This window comes from Callospermophilus lateralis, chromosome 9 (genome assembly GCF_048772815.1).
Source record: "Callospermophilus lateralis isolate mCalLat2 chromosome 9, mCalLat2.hap1, whole genome shotgun sequence".
Lineage (NCBI taxonomy): Eukaryota > Metazoa > Chordata > Mammalia > Rodentia > Sciuridae > Callospermophilus > Callospermophilus lateralis.
This window is the reverse complement of record NC_135313.1, coordinates 33,495,276-33,511,447: the sequence shown is the minus strand read 5'-3', so window position 1 is coordinate 33,511,447 and position 16,172 is coordinate 33,495,276. Positions and strand designations below refer to the sequence as shown.

The 16,172-nt window shown below is 35.8% G+C and overlaps 1 protein-coding gene across 6 annotated transcripts in view; it reads right to left on the bottom strand.

Moving 5' to 3' along the window:
- The window catches only part of Trak2 (trafficking kinesin protein 2), a 56,635-nt gene that overhangs the window by 13,933 nt on the left and 26,530 nt on the right, over nucleotides 1–16,172 (bottom strand). For 5 of the 6 annotated variants that reach the window (XM_076866917.2, XM_076866919.2, XM_076866918.2 and 2 more), the window contains 5 exons: nucleotides 15,114–15,308; nucleotides 6,250–6,341; nucleotides 3,835–3,951; nucleotides 2,694–2,903; nucleotides 2,009–2,087 (listed from right to left, as the gene is read on the bottom strand). In XM_076866917.2, coding sequence (XP_076723032.1) covers nucleotides 2,009–2,087; nucleotides 2,694–2,903; nucleotides 3,835–3,951; nucleotides 6,250–6,341; nucleotides 15,114–15,308 — 693 coding nt within the window. The remainder of the gene's footprint in view (nucleotides 1–2,008; nucleotides 2,088–2,693; nucleotides 2,904–3,834; nucleotides 3,952–6,249; nucleotides 6,342–15,113; nucleotides 15,309–16,172) is intronic. The other variant, XM_076866922.2, reaches the window with a different exon arrangement.

Genomic DNA, 16,172 nt, shown 5'->3' with positions numbered 1-16,172 from the left:
TGAATTCTGATTAGTAACAAGGACTGGACAAACATAAATACATTTTTCTTTAACATAAATTACAAAAGCTTTTTCTGAGATAGGCAAATGCTGGGAATTATACAGGAGACAATGACACTGAAAAGAGATGACTTATAAAGGCCAAAGGCTAAATGTATTACTTCATTTTTTTTCTTTATGTAAGACAGTTGTTCCAATATTTCTCTTAATGACGGACTAAAAAAACTAAAAGGAGAGTTAAGTGAATTACATATTTTTGCAAGCATTAACAGGCAATTTCATTTGTCTTTGAGAACTCTTCAGGGATATGTAACTTAAATCCCACAAACAATGATAATTAATCTTAACTAATCTAATAAAGGAACAGTTACAGAATGGGACAGCCACAATCTGTGACAGAATCTGATAAAGCTACTGAGATGCTTCTGTGTAAAACAGACTTTCTGGGCTACCCAGAAAACTAAGTAGGACCTCCAGAATAATTCTTGCAGCCTAGCATTCTTGCATGTACATAAAATAGAACCTTCAGAATTCCACTGGAGAAATAAACCTGTATTTCATATGAAAAATTTGACATCTAATTACAAGTGGAAAAACTACTTTGCACTGTTGTATGAAAGTTATTTTTAACTTGATGGAGAGCCTCTTGTATTTCAAAGGATAATAATAGAAAGGGAGGAGACCTGTAGCTGAGCTTTGGGGAAAGTCACTTCTTTCTGAAGTTGGTAAAGATAGTAGAGAAGATTCAATTACATTCTTTTTGGTTCTCTAATATTCTGTTACTCTAAGGTGTCATATTTTGAGACGCACAGCCAAAATGAATTGATGTAACATTATCATATTGTGTCTTTCAATATAAAAGGCTCTGTTTACAGAGAAATTAAATCTTTTTCTGGTGAAGTCAATCTTTTTCTATGATTTATTTTTTAAACTGTTTTAGAGAACATTACTTTAAATCAAAATATATTCCTGTCCTTACTGGAATATTTGGGTGTTCCATAAGCATTAGATTTTATGCCATATTTTAAGCCCTTGTTCTGCCTCTAATCGGTTTTCTGACTTTGGCAAATAATATCCTCTCTAGGATTATTTCCTCAGCAACAAAATGAGAGCTTTAATTCTTTTCTTGCTATTATGTTATAATTTATTTATAGAAATACAGGGCTTGGATCTCATGGAAATCAAAGGGAAATCAGCAGAGAAAAGGGACTCGGGGTAGGAAAAGGGGAGAGAGTGGGGAGGTGGTGGGAAGCGATATTGACCAAATTATATTGTTATATTGTGCGCATGTATGAATATGTAATAAGAAATCTCATCATTATGTACAACTATAATGCACCAATAAAAACATGTGAAAGGAGAGACAAAAAAGAAATTCAGGGCCTTCTTTAATGATGATGGTTATTTGAAACATGTATTTCTTAAAAATACATGTGGTATCTTATTTAGGGTTGTAGGCTCAATGTGATAGAACTTTTAGTAATTGCTATGGTTTAGATGTGGTCTGTCTTTCAAAGGTTGATGTATTGGAAAAGTGTGGTGGTGTGAAGGTAGTGAGATCTCTAGGAGGTGGGACCTACTGGAAGGTATTTGGGTCATGAGGACACTGCCTATAGAAGGGATTAAAGCTGGTCTCTCCAATTATGTTAGATTTCTAGATTTTGGTTGTTATAAAGCAAGAACACTCCAAATGCTTGGCCCCTTTTGCATACAGCTAGCTCCCTTTCCACCTCTCTGCCATATTGTAAGCCAGCCAGGACCCTTGCCAGGATGTAGTCATCACAATGTTTGGAATCTCTAGCCCCTAGAATTGTGAGCTAAATAAGCCTCTTTACTTTGTAAGTTACTCATTCTCAGGTATTTGTTATAGCAACACAAAATAGACTAAGTAAATTTTAAACTGTTTCTTGAGATACTTCTACTGAAACTATTAATCAAATTTCTGAGTTGGAGATTTCCTAACAAAGAACTGCACAAAGGCTATGAAACAGAATATATTACTACTTACGAAGTTCTTTAACACAGTCATTCACAAGCTGTTGTTCTTTCTCTTCATAAGTACAAGTTTCTGTCTTTATATGACAAGCCTTCAAGAAAAAAAATCAGTTGAAAACAGTCTGTGACAATATCGTCTAATGCTTTTGTATTAACAACTACAAAAGGCTTTGTTGTTTAAAAATTTAAGCTCACCACTTTCAAAGGAAAAAAAATACTAACAGTCTGTCAACTTTACCTACCACAAAATAAATGTAGGGAAAAGAACATGAAAAGCATCTCTCCTCATTGCTCTCAGGGTCTTTGCACACGCCCATTCATGCCCCCTGTAATCTACATCTCTAATGAATCTCTAGGCTTGGTTAAAATGTCACTTGCTTAAGTAGGACATCTTTGATTCACTACATTATGCCAGCTCATAGAAACCTGAATTTTTTGGACATAGTTCTTCTTCCAGTTACTTATTTATATATATAAACTCCATTTGATGTCCATCCTATGCTATGGCTATCCCCATTTTACTTGTCAACCTGCTATCATCCACTTTTCAGTGGGCTCTAAGTAACAATGGAAGGCAAACAGTTCCTTGTCTGCCAACCCTTAATAAGAATGTTATGCCATAATTTATCTCAATTCTACCTGCAACTGAACCTTGTAGCCTTTAAAGTAAAGGACAATGAGAATGAGGTCAAATGTACCTTGGATCGAAGAGCCATGTTCTCTTCTTCCAGTTCCTTGAGCTTTTCTTGTAGCATGTCCAGCTGCAGCAAACCTTGAGATAAGCTAAAGGACTCATTGAACCTAAGAGGTGTAGAACAGCTGGAATCAGTTTCGCTCTCTTCAGAAGCAATAGAGACGATTCGAAGTAATTCATCTTTCTTGGATAGCTCATGTTGCAGCTGATTAACCTGCGTATAAAAAGTGCTTGATTATAGCTTCTACTATATGGAACAACTGTTTTTTGCCATAAAAAATTATAAAATCAGATGCTAGATTTGAATGACAAAAATAACAAGTGTTAAAGATAATAACAAATCCCAGATACTTCCTAAAATACAGTTTTTGACCATTAACTCAACTAATACCGATTTTTCTTTAGTAGGTAAGAAGAAAATTCAATTTTCATACTCTAAAAGATAAGAAAATAGAAGAAAATTTCACTTAAGATGATGACACAATCTTAGTTGAAAACAGTACAGAACAACCTTCAAAGTACCAGAATAGACCCCCTACTTCAAATTTTCAACCCAAGAGCTTATACTTTAAGTTATATATAACTTTGCATGTCTTCCTAGGAATATTAATTTTAGTTCTAGGAAATAAATATTTTCAACATAGACATAAATATTATCAACTATAATATATTTATAAAAGATACATGAAAACTGATAAAAATAACAAGTTATAGGAAATCTGAAATTTAACCATTCAAGTTGACAATAAATTAGTTCTTAATACAAATATTTATCGATATGGAATAAATGCATTTTTAAAAATTTCTTTTTCTTTTCTGCCTTTTGTTTTGGCTTCAGAGTAAAGATACTACACTTTATGATCACAAACAAAGACTTCATGCAAAGGGGTAAGGACAGTCTTAGGATCTAAGCAGGGTGCTAGAAGCACTCTGGATACTGAATATAGGCTTTAATTGACTAAGGTAGGGTCACCTGAGTGTTCTATATAGTAACATTTCATTTCTCTACTATTTAGTTTGATGGTTGCCAACAGGGACTGGTATTTACCTACTATCATCATTTCAAGGATATCTGGGAAAATAAAGGTCTCCACTACACAATACCTAAACGTTTCATGCTGCAAATACTAGATCAAAGATTTTACTTGATCAAAGGCTTGTCCCAATTGCTCTTCCAAGGCTTCATTTTGCTCAGACAAGACATGGTTCCGCTTTAAGAGAGCTTGTCCAATTCGAGCAGCTAGCTCCAGATCACGATCCCTCTGTTAAAACACCAAATAAACACACTTCTTTGAGTACTAACAGAATTAGATGTCAGCTTAGAGATTCTGCAGTCAATTTTGATAAACTCAAAAGCAATCTCCTATAAAACATTGAGATTCATTTTAATGACCAGATACTGCAAATGAATACAGGGTCAGGCACACACAGGTAGTGTTTAATAAATATTAATCAGGGCTGGGGCTGTAGCTCAGTGGCAGAGTGCTTGCCTAGCATGGGTGAGGCACTGGGTTTGACCCTTAGCACCACCTAAAAATAAATAAAATAAAGGCATGCTGTCCATCTACAACTACAAAAAATTAAAAAAATTAATCAAATGGATGACTACTATAGTTATAAATGCAGGAGAGCATCTCTTTTTTTGAGACTGAGTGACAGTTTATTGATCATTCTAGTCACTAGAGCTCAACAATTAAACCCTTAAACTTATAACTGGAGAATTAGAAAAATTAATAGAGGCTTTAAAAAAAATAAGGATGGGGGATGGAAATGTAGCTCAATAGTAGAATGTGCGTTTAGCATGCTCGGAGACCTGGGTTAAACCCCCAGTGAACACCCCCCCTCCCACAAGATGGAAACTATTCCATAAAAGCCCAAATATCTGTTAAGCATAATTGTGTATTAAGTATGATAATGATACATAATTAGCCATTTAAGATATGGGGATCATATCATATTGAAAATAGTTTTGTTTAGGGCAAAGTTTATATGCACTCTTGCCAGTAGCTTAGAGGAAAACACAGTCAAGAGCCCACTGATAAATGGTGTAAGAATAATGATGTGAAATAAAATAAGGAATAAAGGATTAGAAATTTGAGGCTCAGGGATCTGCCTCTAGGAGAAGAGAGTCTAATGAAGTTGGTGGTAGTGACGCAGAGAGGCCAAGCAACAAGCCTTAATTCAGAGTTATAGTCAGTTAGAGCCCTGGAATCCCATCTGTATGGTAGTGGTAAGGATTATATTCATGGCATGGAAAACTGTCACATATCTCTAACTGCCTAAAATATGAGTTCAGTTTACATTAATCATTATGAATAAAATTGTTTCCCTCCCATAGCACATAAAAATGGATGGATTATCTCCCAAGTATCAAGGTCATTTATCTCATTTAAATATAGGCTAAGTGGCATATACAAAAATTAGTCTGAAAATCTGGGGAGGAGAGGGGGCAGATATATGTCAAAGAGAAAGTCAAACAAAACAGATACAAGAAGAGAACACTATTGACTATTAACTGGAAGATATACACTATACATGTTTAAAATGCCATAAACAAACTAAGATCAAATAGATCAAATTGAAAATAAAAAAAGAAAATGCTTTTATGTTATAGTTTAGATATGAGGTGTCCTCCAAAAAACTCATGTGTGAGACAACGCAAGAAAGTTTAGAGGTGAAATCACTGGGTTATGAAAGCCTTAACAGGTGCATTAATTCACTTGAATGTATTAACTGAGTTATAACTGTAATCAAGTAGGATGTTGCTGGAGGGGGGAAGGTCACTGGGGCATGCCTTTGGGGTATACATTTTGACCCTGGTGAGCAGATCTCTCTCTGCTTCCTGATTGCTATGTCCTGAGCTGCTTTCCACCACACTCTTTCATCATGATGTTCTGCCTCACCTTAAGCCCAGAGGAATGGAATCTGCTGTTAATGGACTGAGACCTCTGAAACCATGAATGCCAAATAAACTTCTCCTTCTCAAACTGTTCTTGTTAGGTCTTTTGGTACAGTGACAAAAAAGCTGACTGAAACTGCAGGTATTTATTTGCAATGGATCCCCATTTGCAATAGATCTTCTTGAATGGGTGGCTCTACTCCAGCATAACAGCAGGGACAATTTAAAAACAAGATCTTTTTCTAGAAGAGACAGTCCAGCCTGCACCATATTAATCAATCAGTCAATTGATCGATCAATCAGTCCTCTATAACTTCACAACAATCAATGGTTCAGAAACCATTTAGTTTGTAATGTGAGATGGTATGCCAGATGTTTCAGTTGTAACAATCTTACCCAAAAAGAACCCAGAGCACAGACATCACCATTTTTCATCTAATGCGCAAATCTGATAGATTACAAATGATCCTCAGTTTTAGCTTTTTTTAAAAAAATATTTTTAAAGTTGGAGATGGACACATTACCTTTATTTGTTTATTTGTATGTGGTGCTGGGGATTAAACCCAGTGCCTCACACATGCTAGGTAAGCACTCACTAAGCTACAACCCTGGTCCCCAGTTTTAGCTTTTTGTACTAGAGAAATAAAAGATAAACTCCTACCTCTGCAAGGAGATGTGTAACCATGTCAATGTCATTGTAAGTTTTGGTCATCTGCTCCACTCTGTCTGTACCTAGAACTAAGTTAAAAATAACTTAAGAAATAAGAGAAAATTTAAAATACTCATAAGAATTAAAAGATAACAACAAAAGCTCCATAGTTTTACAAAAAGTCATTCTGGAGTATTAAAATGTATGTGAAAAAAGGAAAGATTTTTCTTGTATTAGCCAATCAGGAAACAGACTAACCATTACAAAGTCCATATCATACAAAGAATTTAAAAGTATCAAATGATCAGAAGGCAGTCACTACTTGACCACTTCCCCTGCCCTTGGGAAAATAAGAAGCTTGGCCTAGTCACATCTGAGAGTGTGGCCTGGGAGAATGGATTAAACTGTCCACTACAGTTTAAGCCCTATTTAAATTAAAGTTACTGAGGGCTGAGTTAGTGAGGGGTAATGCAGTTAAAGAGGAATTTAATTAGCATTCTCCTGTGATTTTGTTGACCATGAAAGATTATCTAACATAATCTTTTTTTTTTTTTTTTTGGATACTGGGGATTGAACTTAGAGGCACTCAACCACTGAGCCACATCCCTAGCCCTATTTTGTATTTTATTTAGAGATAGGGTCTTACCGATTTGCTTAGTGCCTTGTTTTTGCTGAGGCTGGCTTTGAACTTGGAATCCTCCTGCCTCAGTCTCCCAAATTGCTGGGATTACAGGCATGCACACCGAGCCAGGCTAACATGTAATCTAATGTAAACTTTGTAGGACTTTGAGCCACAATCCTTCTAAATTAAATTAAAAACCCTTTATCTGTAATAATCTACATAATTTCTACATCTTTGCTATAAAATTAATTGTATGCCATGTTATTAGTTGCATAATTTAACCACAGTGATAAGGGAAAGGGGCATTTGGGCCTATAGGAATAAATAATTTAAGTGGGACACTTAAATTCTTAGTATGAACAAAGAATTAAAAAATTAAGACAGATACTTACAGTAAGTGGTCTCTTCTACTTCTGATCACACAATAACAAATCAGAAGTAAAAAACCAAATATTCATGCTGTAAATTAGTTACAGAAAGCCAGCCAATGATTGCAAAAGCAAATATAATCTGGAGCAATGCTTCATATTTAATGTATCTGGAGGAGTTCTAGGATACTGATAGCATGTAGAAGATTCCCTGGTGTTCTAATATGAAGCCAGGGATGAAAAACACCAATCTAGCTAGGTGTGGTACCACATTCCTGTAGTCCTAGCGGCTCGGCAGTCTGATGCAGGAGGATCATAAGTTCAAAGCCAGTCTCAGCAAACTTGGGAGGCCCTTAGCAACTTAGCAAACCCTGTCTCAAAATTTAAAAATAAAAAGGGCTGGGGATGTGGCTCAATGGTTAAACACCCTTGGGTTCAACCCTTAGTACCAAAAAAATAAAAATAAAAACCTCTAAAACCAAAAACCAAGCAAACACCGTACCTCCTCTGCCCCGCCCCCCCCCCCAAACTAAAGCTAACAAATGCACAAATGGGAGAACCAGGAATCCTAGAAAATCAGTTAAAAACATTTTTTACATAATTTTTTAAAAAATTCCCAATCAGAGTGGAGATGAAGTAGCAGATTTAACTTGGAGTAAAGCCAGTAGGCTAAAGCATGTAATAAACAACTGTGAATCATAAATCAAATATGATAAAAGGAGGAGAAAAGGATACTAATATAGTTTAGAACTATTAAGAATAAACTTATTTTAGACAAGAGAAATGAAAACATAGTGCCTAAAAATGTTTACCATTTATAGGCAATTTATAGGAATAGTATGAAAATTTTAAGTTAAACCTTAAGAAGTTACTCAGTTTATCTTATTTTCTCCCATGAGGACTCTTCTCTGAGAGAAATTATTATATGACATATTTTAAGACCACAAAGCAAAGTATTAGTGGCAAGGACAGGATTTTAACATGTAGGTGATAATGTGCAACTCACAAGGTCATTAGAAAAGTAAGGAGCTCTTCCTGTTACCAGGTTACAGGCCAGATGCTGGGGGTCCTAACAAGTCAGGCCCAGCCACTCACCAACAAACAAACAAACAAAAGTAATGAAAAAAACAGGAAAGCACTTTAATCCATATGGCCATAATGAGAACGGCAAACTGAGATCAAGCATCTCAGTCCCAACTTCTTTGGGGAATTGATATGAGTTTTAGGTTAAAACAGAGGAAGCATTGGGGCAGGAGGCAAGAGGCATGGATAATTAAACAGTCTTGGTCAAACTGTTGTCTGGCTGATTGTTATCTCAGTTCTGGTTCTGTGAGTGGCTCCAGGAATGTCCTTATAAGAAATCTCTATTAGCTATATCTGTTAGTTATATGATAGACATTTATCTATTAGACCTGTAATCCTGGGAGGGGGCAACTCAGTTTCAGGAAGCAACTGCTCCTGCTTAGGGGAGCAGTTTCATCCTCAGGTGATCTGCTTGTTAAGACTCTGCTATTCATGGAAGGCTTGGGGCAACAACTAGAGAGTTCTAGGTGCCACTTCAGCAGTCTTTAAGAGGACTTCATACAGCTGACAGATGAAGATCCTTGAAAATCTTGAAAATATCCTATTCTTATCTTAGTGTCCTCAGTCTTGAAGAAAGACAAGATAGGTTGGATAAATTTAGGGCCAATAAATCTTCTATTGCCAGTGTTTAGATAAAATCTCCTTAAACGATTAGCATGCCTTTGTGCAGAGTATGAATCTGAAGACTAACACAAAATGAAGGCAGAAATGCCAAGATTCATTTCTGTTTTTAGTTCCCCACTGGGTATCTGCAGACCCATATGAAGTCAGTGCTTTGTGTTCTTACCATGCTCCTCTTTCTACCTCAGCTCCATTAAAAACATTAAAAAGCCCTAATGGAATACCAGAGTATAATATACCTAAGACAGTGGAATGAAGTTGACCAAACTATCATATGCACATTTATAAATACACCACAGTGAATTTCAACTTTATGTGTATCCATAAGGCACTAATTAAAAAAACAAACTATAAACAAATGAAGCCCAATAGAGTAGTGGAAAAGGAACAGGGAGAGGGAGAAGAGGAGGGAAGGAGAAGCACTGGGGACTGAATTGTAGCAAATTACATTCCACGTCTGTATAGTTACGTCAAAAAGAATCCTAATCTTATGTATAACTATAATGCACTAATAAAAAAAAGAAGAAAAAAAAAGAAACCACATACTCATGAATATATCAAACAGTATAAATCCCCATTTTGCTTTTTAAAAGTGTGAAGATATCTATGCATATCTATTTGTAAGAAAGGCTGGAAGGACATACATTAAAATGTCAACAGATGTTATCTCAGTAGGGATTATAAAAAAAACACAGCAACACTTGTTAAGAGTTTTCAAAACACAAAAATGAACTTTAAAATGCTTAAATATTTATTATGTCAAACAGTTAACAACATTAATCTCCAATTCTTATGTTTTATGTGAAACGGCCTATGGTCCAAGCCCAAAGACTGGACCACTTCCAAGTCAGCCTCAAAGCAGATAAGGAACACAAGGGCTTCCTCTCTGCAACCTAATCAGTGGTCTTCTCTTCCTTCACACAAGGTTCTCAGTAAAAATTCTTCTTGGGATGATTCCAAAAGAGCTCAGAGAAAAGCTCTTAGAATCCTCTTGGTATTTAGGTACTGTAATTAAATGCTTCAAAAGTTATACTCTGAGAGAGGCAAGAAGGCATCCTTTATTCCAATCAATCCTATCAAAATCTATGTTCCCTTTACTGCTCAGCTGTTAAAACAAAAAATATGTTAAATGGCTCAGAAATTAGGAATGATCCCTGCTGATCATTAGCAATGATCCAGACTGAACTTTCCTAACTCTCTCTTAAAAAAAAAAAATTATATATATTTATACATCAGGGAGATAATAAACATTTTTATGGAACAATTTTGCCACTTGGTTTCTGAGAGTTGTTAATGTTCACACTTTTGGTATAATAGTTGGAAATTCTAATGTTTCTGAAAATATGGTGTGGGGGGCTAGTACATAGAAGAGCTTCACTAATCCTTACTTTCTGTGTTCAATCCCTGTCTAATCCATTCTCATATTTTTTTTCAGGATGGGAAACACCAATGTTACTCCATTCTGAACTGTCATTTATATGAGGTGCTCAATAATTCTTTAATATGTCCCTTCCAAGATAGGTTTTTATCATAATTTCTGAATTTTAAAAAGAACTCTAATCTTTCATCAGTCTCCAACCTTCCCTCACCAAAACCCAAAACTGAATCAAAAAAAACAAAAAAGGGCTGGGGATATAGCTCAGTTGGTAGAGTGCTTGCCTGGCATGCACAAGGCCCTGGGTTCAATCCCTAGCAACGCAAAAAAAACCCCCCAAAAAACATGTACCACTTGCATAGTAAAACAGTTTCTGACAACTATAAGCAGGTCTTGTGGTTTTAACCCTAAAGAAGTGACTGCATGTAGTTCTGACTACTTGGGAGACTGAGGCAGGAATATCACAAGTTCAAGGTTGGCCTGGGCAACTCAGGGAGACCTTGTCTCAAAATAAAATAAAAAGGACTGGGGACATATCAATAGTAGAGTGCTTACGTAACATGTGTGAGGCCCTGGGTTCAAACATTTCTACAATATAAAAAACTGTAATATAAAAACTTAGATGTATTTGGACACATAGCTAAATTTTTCTCATGAAAATGAGAGGGTTGATCTAGAGGGATTGTAACTCTGCTAATCTCTAGGACCTGGCTCATAATTAATGTTTTCTGAACATTATCAGTCATTTCCAGTACCGTTAATGGCTTTAGAGGGCAGAACACAAAGGAAAGTCCATGTACCAATAAGAAGTAATAATTTCTACAAGTGTATTTCTCTGCAAAGTTTTATATTTTCCCTAATTCCTTAATTTCCTAATTAAGGTCATTGTAAAAAAGGTCATTAGCTTTGGTTTATAATGCTTTGTATCAGTGCTTCTCAAATTTAACAGTGCATCAGCATCACCAGGAAGATATGTTGAAGCAGAGTGCTGTGTCTCACCCCTGGAGTTTCTGATTCTGTAGGTGGATTAGGGGCTCAAGAATCTGCATTACTAATGAGTTATCAAGTGATGTGGATGGCAGGGTTCACATTTGGGGAACGCTGCCTTAAATGAAACTTATATATAATAAATCCCATGCCCCTTCCCTCTTCTTATGCCTTAGAGAGTGGTCCTTGATTCCCAAATAAAATCTCCAGAAAGGCACATCAGGTTTTTATTTTTAGTTTTTACATGAACAAAGGTTCTTTCTATACCTTATGTGTTTTTATTGTACAGCTAACCCCATAGCTAGGGCTTACCTGTAAAAAGATAAGGAAACACCTGGAATAACCTGCATGCACAGTAACACATTCATTAAGCATCTTGAGTTTTGTATTATTTTTTGGGCCCACTCACAGCTCTCAAGCATTTTATTTATTTATTTATTTATTTATTTTGGTACTAGGAATGGAACCCAGGGGCACTTTACCACTGACCTACATACTCACCCCTGTTTATTTTTTGAGACAGGGTCTCACTAAGTTGCTGAGGCTAGCCTGCAACTTGCATGTGCCACCATACCTGGATCAAGCATTCTATTTTAAAAATAAATAATCTATTTCTGGTTTGGGTGACTTCATAGACCTTCATTCATGTGACATAGGCTCCTAAACCCAAATGTTTCCTACTAAATCACTATTCTCACAGCTCTAATTCTTTGTGTTATACTAGGGGAAGTGCCTTTGCCTGTGCCACCCCTTTTTTTGTGTGTGTATGTGGGGGAGTGGTTGTACTGGGGATTGAACTCTCAAGGGCACTAGACCACTGAGCCACATCCTCAGTCCTATTTTGTATTTTATTTAGAGACGGTCTCACTGAGTTGCTTAGCACCTCTCTTTTGCTGAGGTTGGCTTTGAACTTGCGATTTTCCTTCCTTAGGCTCCCAAGCCACCGGGATTATAGGTGACGCCAGATTTAAAGATAGGTAGTTAGTGTAGCTAGGTAAATCGGGTCTGATACAGAGAAAAAATAGACTTGAGTCTAATAAAGAAAATGGAATCTATCTGAGTCTGGGAAATCAGAAACCGCACCTGGGAGATTGAAATGTTATTGTCCCCAAGGTCCCCTGGACCATCCTAAAGAACTGTTAATGAAGGAACTCCCAGCAGATAGGGAGGTGCTAATCAATTCAGCCTAAGCCCTTCCTGTGAGGATCACTCCCCCCACCACCCCCACATTGGCCCACCAGTTTCCCACCTTTTGGCCTTCCCACCTGCATCCTCCAACACATGTAGGATAAAGGGAAATAAGCAAGATAAAGAACAGGAAGGTAGAAGGACAAAGAAAACCTTAGATATAAAAGGGATGGGACTTCCTCATCCCACAGATTCCGCCTTTTGGATCCCCTGCATCCTGGGGGTGGGGGTGGGGGCGGTGGGGAGTCTGTTCTGCTATCCTTCAATAAAGCCTTTTGCTTTCTACTCTCCTGCTTCTCTCATGTTATACTTCAGCATTTGGGGAAGCAAGGATTTGTCAAGGTAACCAGCAGTATCATAGGCGAGTGCCACCATGCCAGCTACCTCTTTGTATTAGTTATTAAAATTTCATTTTATTGAGCACAAGTACCCACTGCAACAGGAGAGGAGTACAGATAAGGAGCTAAAGCAGCACGAGGGAGTAGAACCCTAGATGTCCTGCCAGAGTATGTAATAATAATAAATTTTGATGTCTCAGGGGGATAGAAAATTCTGAGAAAGGGTAGAAGAATGTCTTACATGTCAAACTTTGCTCAATTGCTAAATAAAATGAATCACGTGTTTTTTACATTCATTGGATGCAAATCCATAATGAAGTTTATTTATATTTGATTGGATTATTAACCCAAAAAATCGATACCTTTAAAATCAATGAAATTACAGTACAGAGAAAAAAATATTAATGACAATTAAAATCATAGCTTAGTAGATGGGTGCGGTGGTGCATGCCTATAATCCCAGCAGCTCTGGAAGCTGAGACAAGTACAAAGCCAACCTCAGCAGCAGTGGGGTGGGTGAGGCACTAAGCAACTCAGTGAGACCCTGTCTCTAAATAAAATACAAAATAGGGCTGCGGATGTGACTCAGTGGTTGAGTGTCCCTGAGTCCAATCCCTGGTAAAAAAAAAAAAAAAAAAAAAAAAATCATAGCCTATTTATTTCCTGATCTTAGGTGTATCGTTTATAGTTCAATTTTCAAATTTGTTAAAGTGAAAATAGTACCATTAGACTAAAGGAATAGAATACTTTTTTCAGAACCTTGACGTACAGACCTGTATCCCATTAATAATCTCAAATTGAAAACTTTGCTCCTTGGTCATTTTGTATAAAGTCTTGAGAAGTATTTTAGAATTTCTTTACATTTTATTTCTAGTCTTAATTTAAAATTGTTCTAGAAGAGACTTCATTAAAACATGATCCTGAGTCATCTTTCTAGCCCACCCTTCCCTCTTCATGGCCTGAAGTACAAAAAACATTAAAATAAAAGGCTATTTTTTTTGTGTGTTATTTTATCAAAATAATGACAAACTAAATTTCTCAAATAAAAACTTAACAAAAACCATGAGAGCCTTAGTTTAACTTAATTCAGCTACTTAAAAGAAAACTTATGGACAGAAATACAGTTTTATTTGGGCTTTGTGATATTTCAATTTAAGTTTAAACAATGTTTATAATTATTCCCCTTGGGCAGTAAGTTCTACAAGAAGTAAATAAGAGACTGTGGTTCTAGGAAACTACCAGTAAAAACCAGTTAGTTAATGATTACTATGGAATTGAAACTTTCATAACAATTATTCTCCAGCAACAATCTTCCATTAAAAACACTGAAGCACTCACTGGGAAAAATGTCTAGCTCTTGATGAAATCTCTCATTTAGTTTAAATTAAAAGAAGTTCACAAACATATCGATAATGAATTTAGACTTTCCTTTTAAATTCTAACAGCTTCTATGCACACAACATTTTTATACTGAATTAAGTAAATGGGAAGGAAAAAAAAAAAAAGGAAAAGAAAAAGTTTAGCCTTAATGTAGAACTGTGGGAGAAGAACAAATGGGAAAAGGTTTCCATACTTCAAAGTTTAAAAACTCCTTTATTTAATTTTGTCATTTCTGGCAGCTTGGAATAAAGCAGAACTATTTCAGAACAAATTAGGCTTACCCTCTCAAAGAACTATTCTCCCTAGATTCTTAAGAAAATAATGATGCTTACTATATAGTAGTACATGTATTTCTCCTTGGCTTGATCAAATTACTTATGTATCTATGAATTGTGCTCCTTAATGACTGAAAATTTCTGGGTCTGTGTTTAACAAAGCTAATGGCACACTATTGGGATAATAAAAGTTGACATACACAGGGATATTAAAATTTTTAAAAATTTCACTACTTTTTAAAAAAGTTCTCTTTTCTATTCAGTCTGAGGAAGATATCAAGTAAAAGAGGAAAGAAACAAAAGCATACTTGCAATGCTGGCCACTCAGCATCAAAAGGATGATAACCTTTCTGTTAAATCGGTTAGAATTAAAGCAGGTATACAGCAAGTAATGCTACTAAATGTCAAATGTTTCAGAAGTCAATACCAAGATACTAATGATCTTCATTTCCATGGACAGCCTATATTTTTCTTTTCCCATTTTTTTATTAGAGCTTTACAATTATACATAGTAGTTGGGTTCATTCTGACAAACTTATACATGCATGGAAACTGAATTCAGTTCATGATTCTCTTTTTCCCCTCTAGTACTGGACAGACTCTAAATAGGTAAAACAAACAAATAAATAAAATACTCACTCATGTAACGGAAAGTCTCTTCAGCAAGGACTGGAGAGAGGGCATCAGATGCATGGTGCTGGTGCTGCGGTGACTGTGTCCAGTCCTGATTTTCATACAGAAAGAGAGAGTCTACTCTTAGCTTGTACTGTGGTAGCTGTTCTTCTAGCAGATTGACCAGCTCAACTTCAGGGAGATCCTCATTGGAGCAGACATCTAAAGAGGAGATACCATGAAATGAAACCAGTGCATTTCAGTTTCTTGGGCTACAGAAAAAAAATTGATGAAATTAGTTTTTCAAAAGTAGGAAACCAAAGAGACATGAGACAAGATAACTTCTCTACTGATTTTTATTAACATGTTCTAGTACTACCGTTAGTCTCTCTCTAGATTTCTTTAAAAAGAGAACTTCCAAGGTAAAAATGATAACCACAGGGCTGGGGTTGTGGCTCAGTTGTAGAGCACTTGCCTCACAGGTGTGAGGCACTGGGTTCGATTCTCAGTACTGCATATAAAAAAATGAATAAAATAAAGTCCATCAAACAACAAAATTTTTTTTTAAAAAATGACAACCATAAAATTTAATTACACATTATCTAAAAATATATTGCTTATCGATAATAAAACTATGTTTTTAAAATTTTAAATGAATTGGAACAAATTTCTTATTTCTTCCTTATCAATCTATTTAACACTGTTTTTAAGAGTTCTCACCTTAACTTATATGCTAGAGGCAAGGGGAGCAACATGAAACTACCAGCAGAAAATAGCCAATTCAAAAGGGATTAAATTACAGTTTCTCTAATAATAAAACTTCAATTCATAGAAGGAAATCTTCAAAATCTGGAAAAATTACATTTTAGTATACTTGACAGCGAAGTAAGTACTTGATCATTTTTTTATTTTAAAAATGTGATATACAGAAGCCCTTACTATATTAGAAGAAGTTTTAAAAGGGGAGGGAAAAAAATTTCTTCACTTCTATAGCCTTAACATAATATAAATTTAGTATGATACAAAGAACATCAACTTGTAAGTCAGATAGTCCTGAGTTTGAGTCTGCCACTGCATGATAGCTTA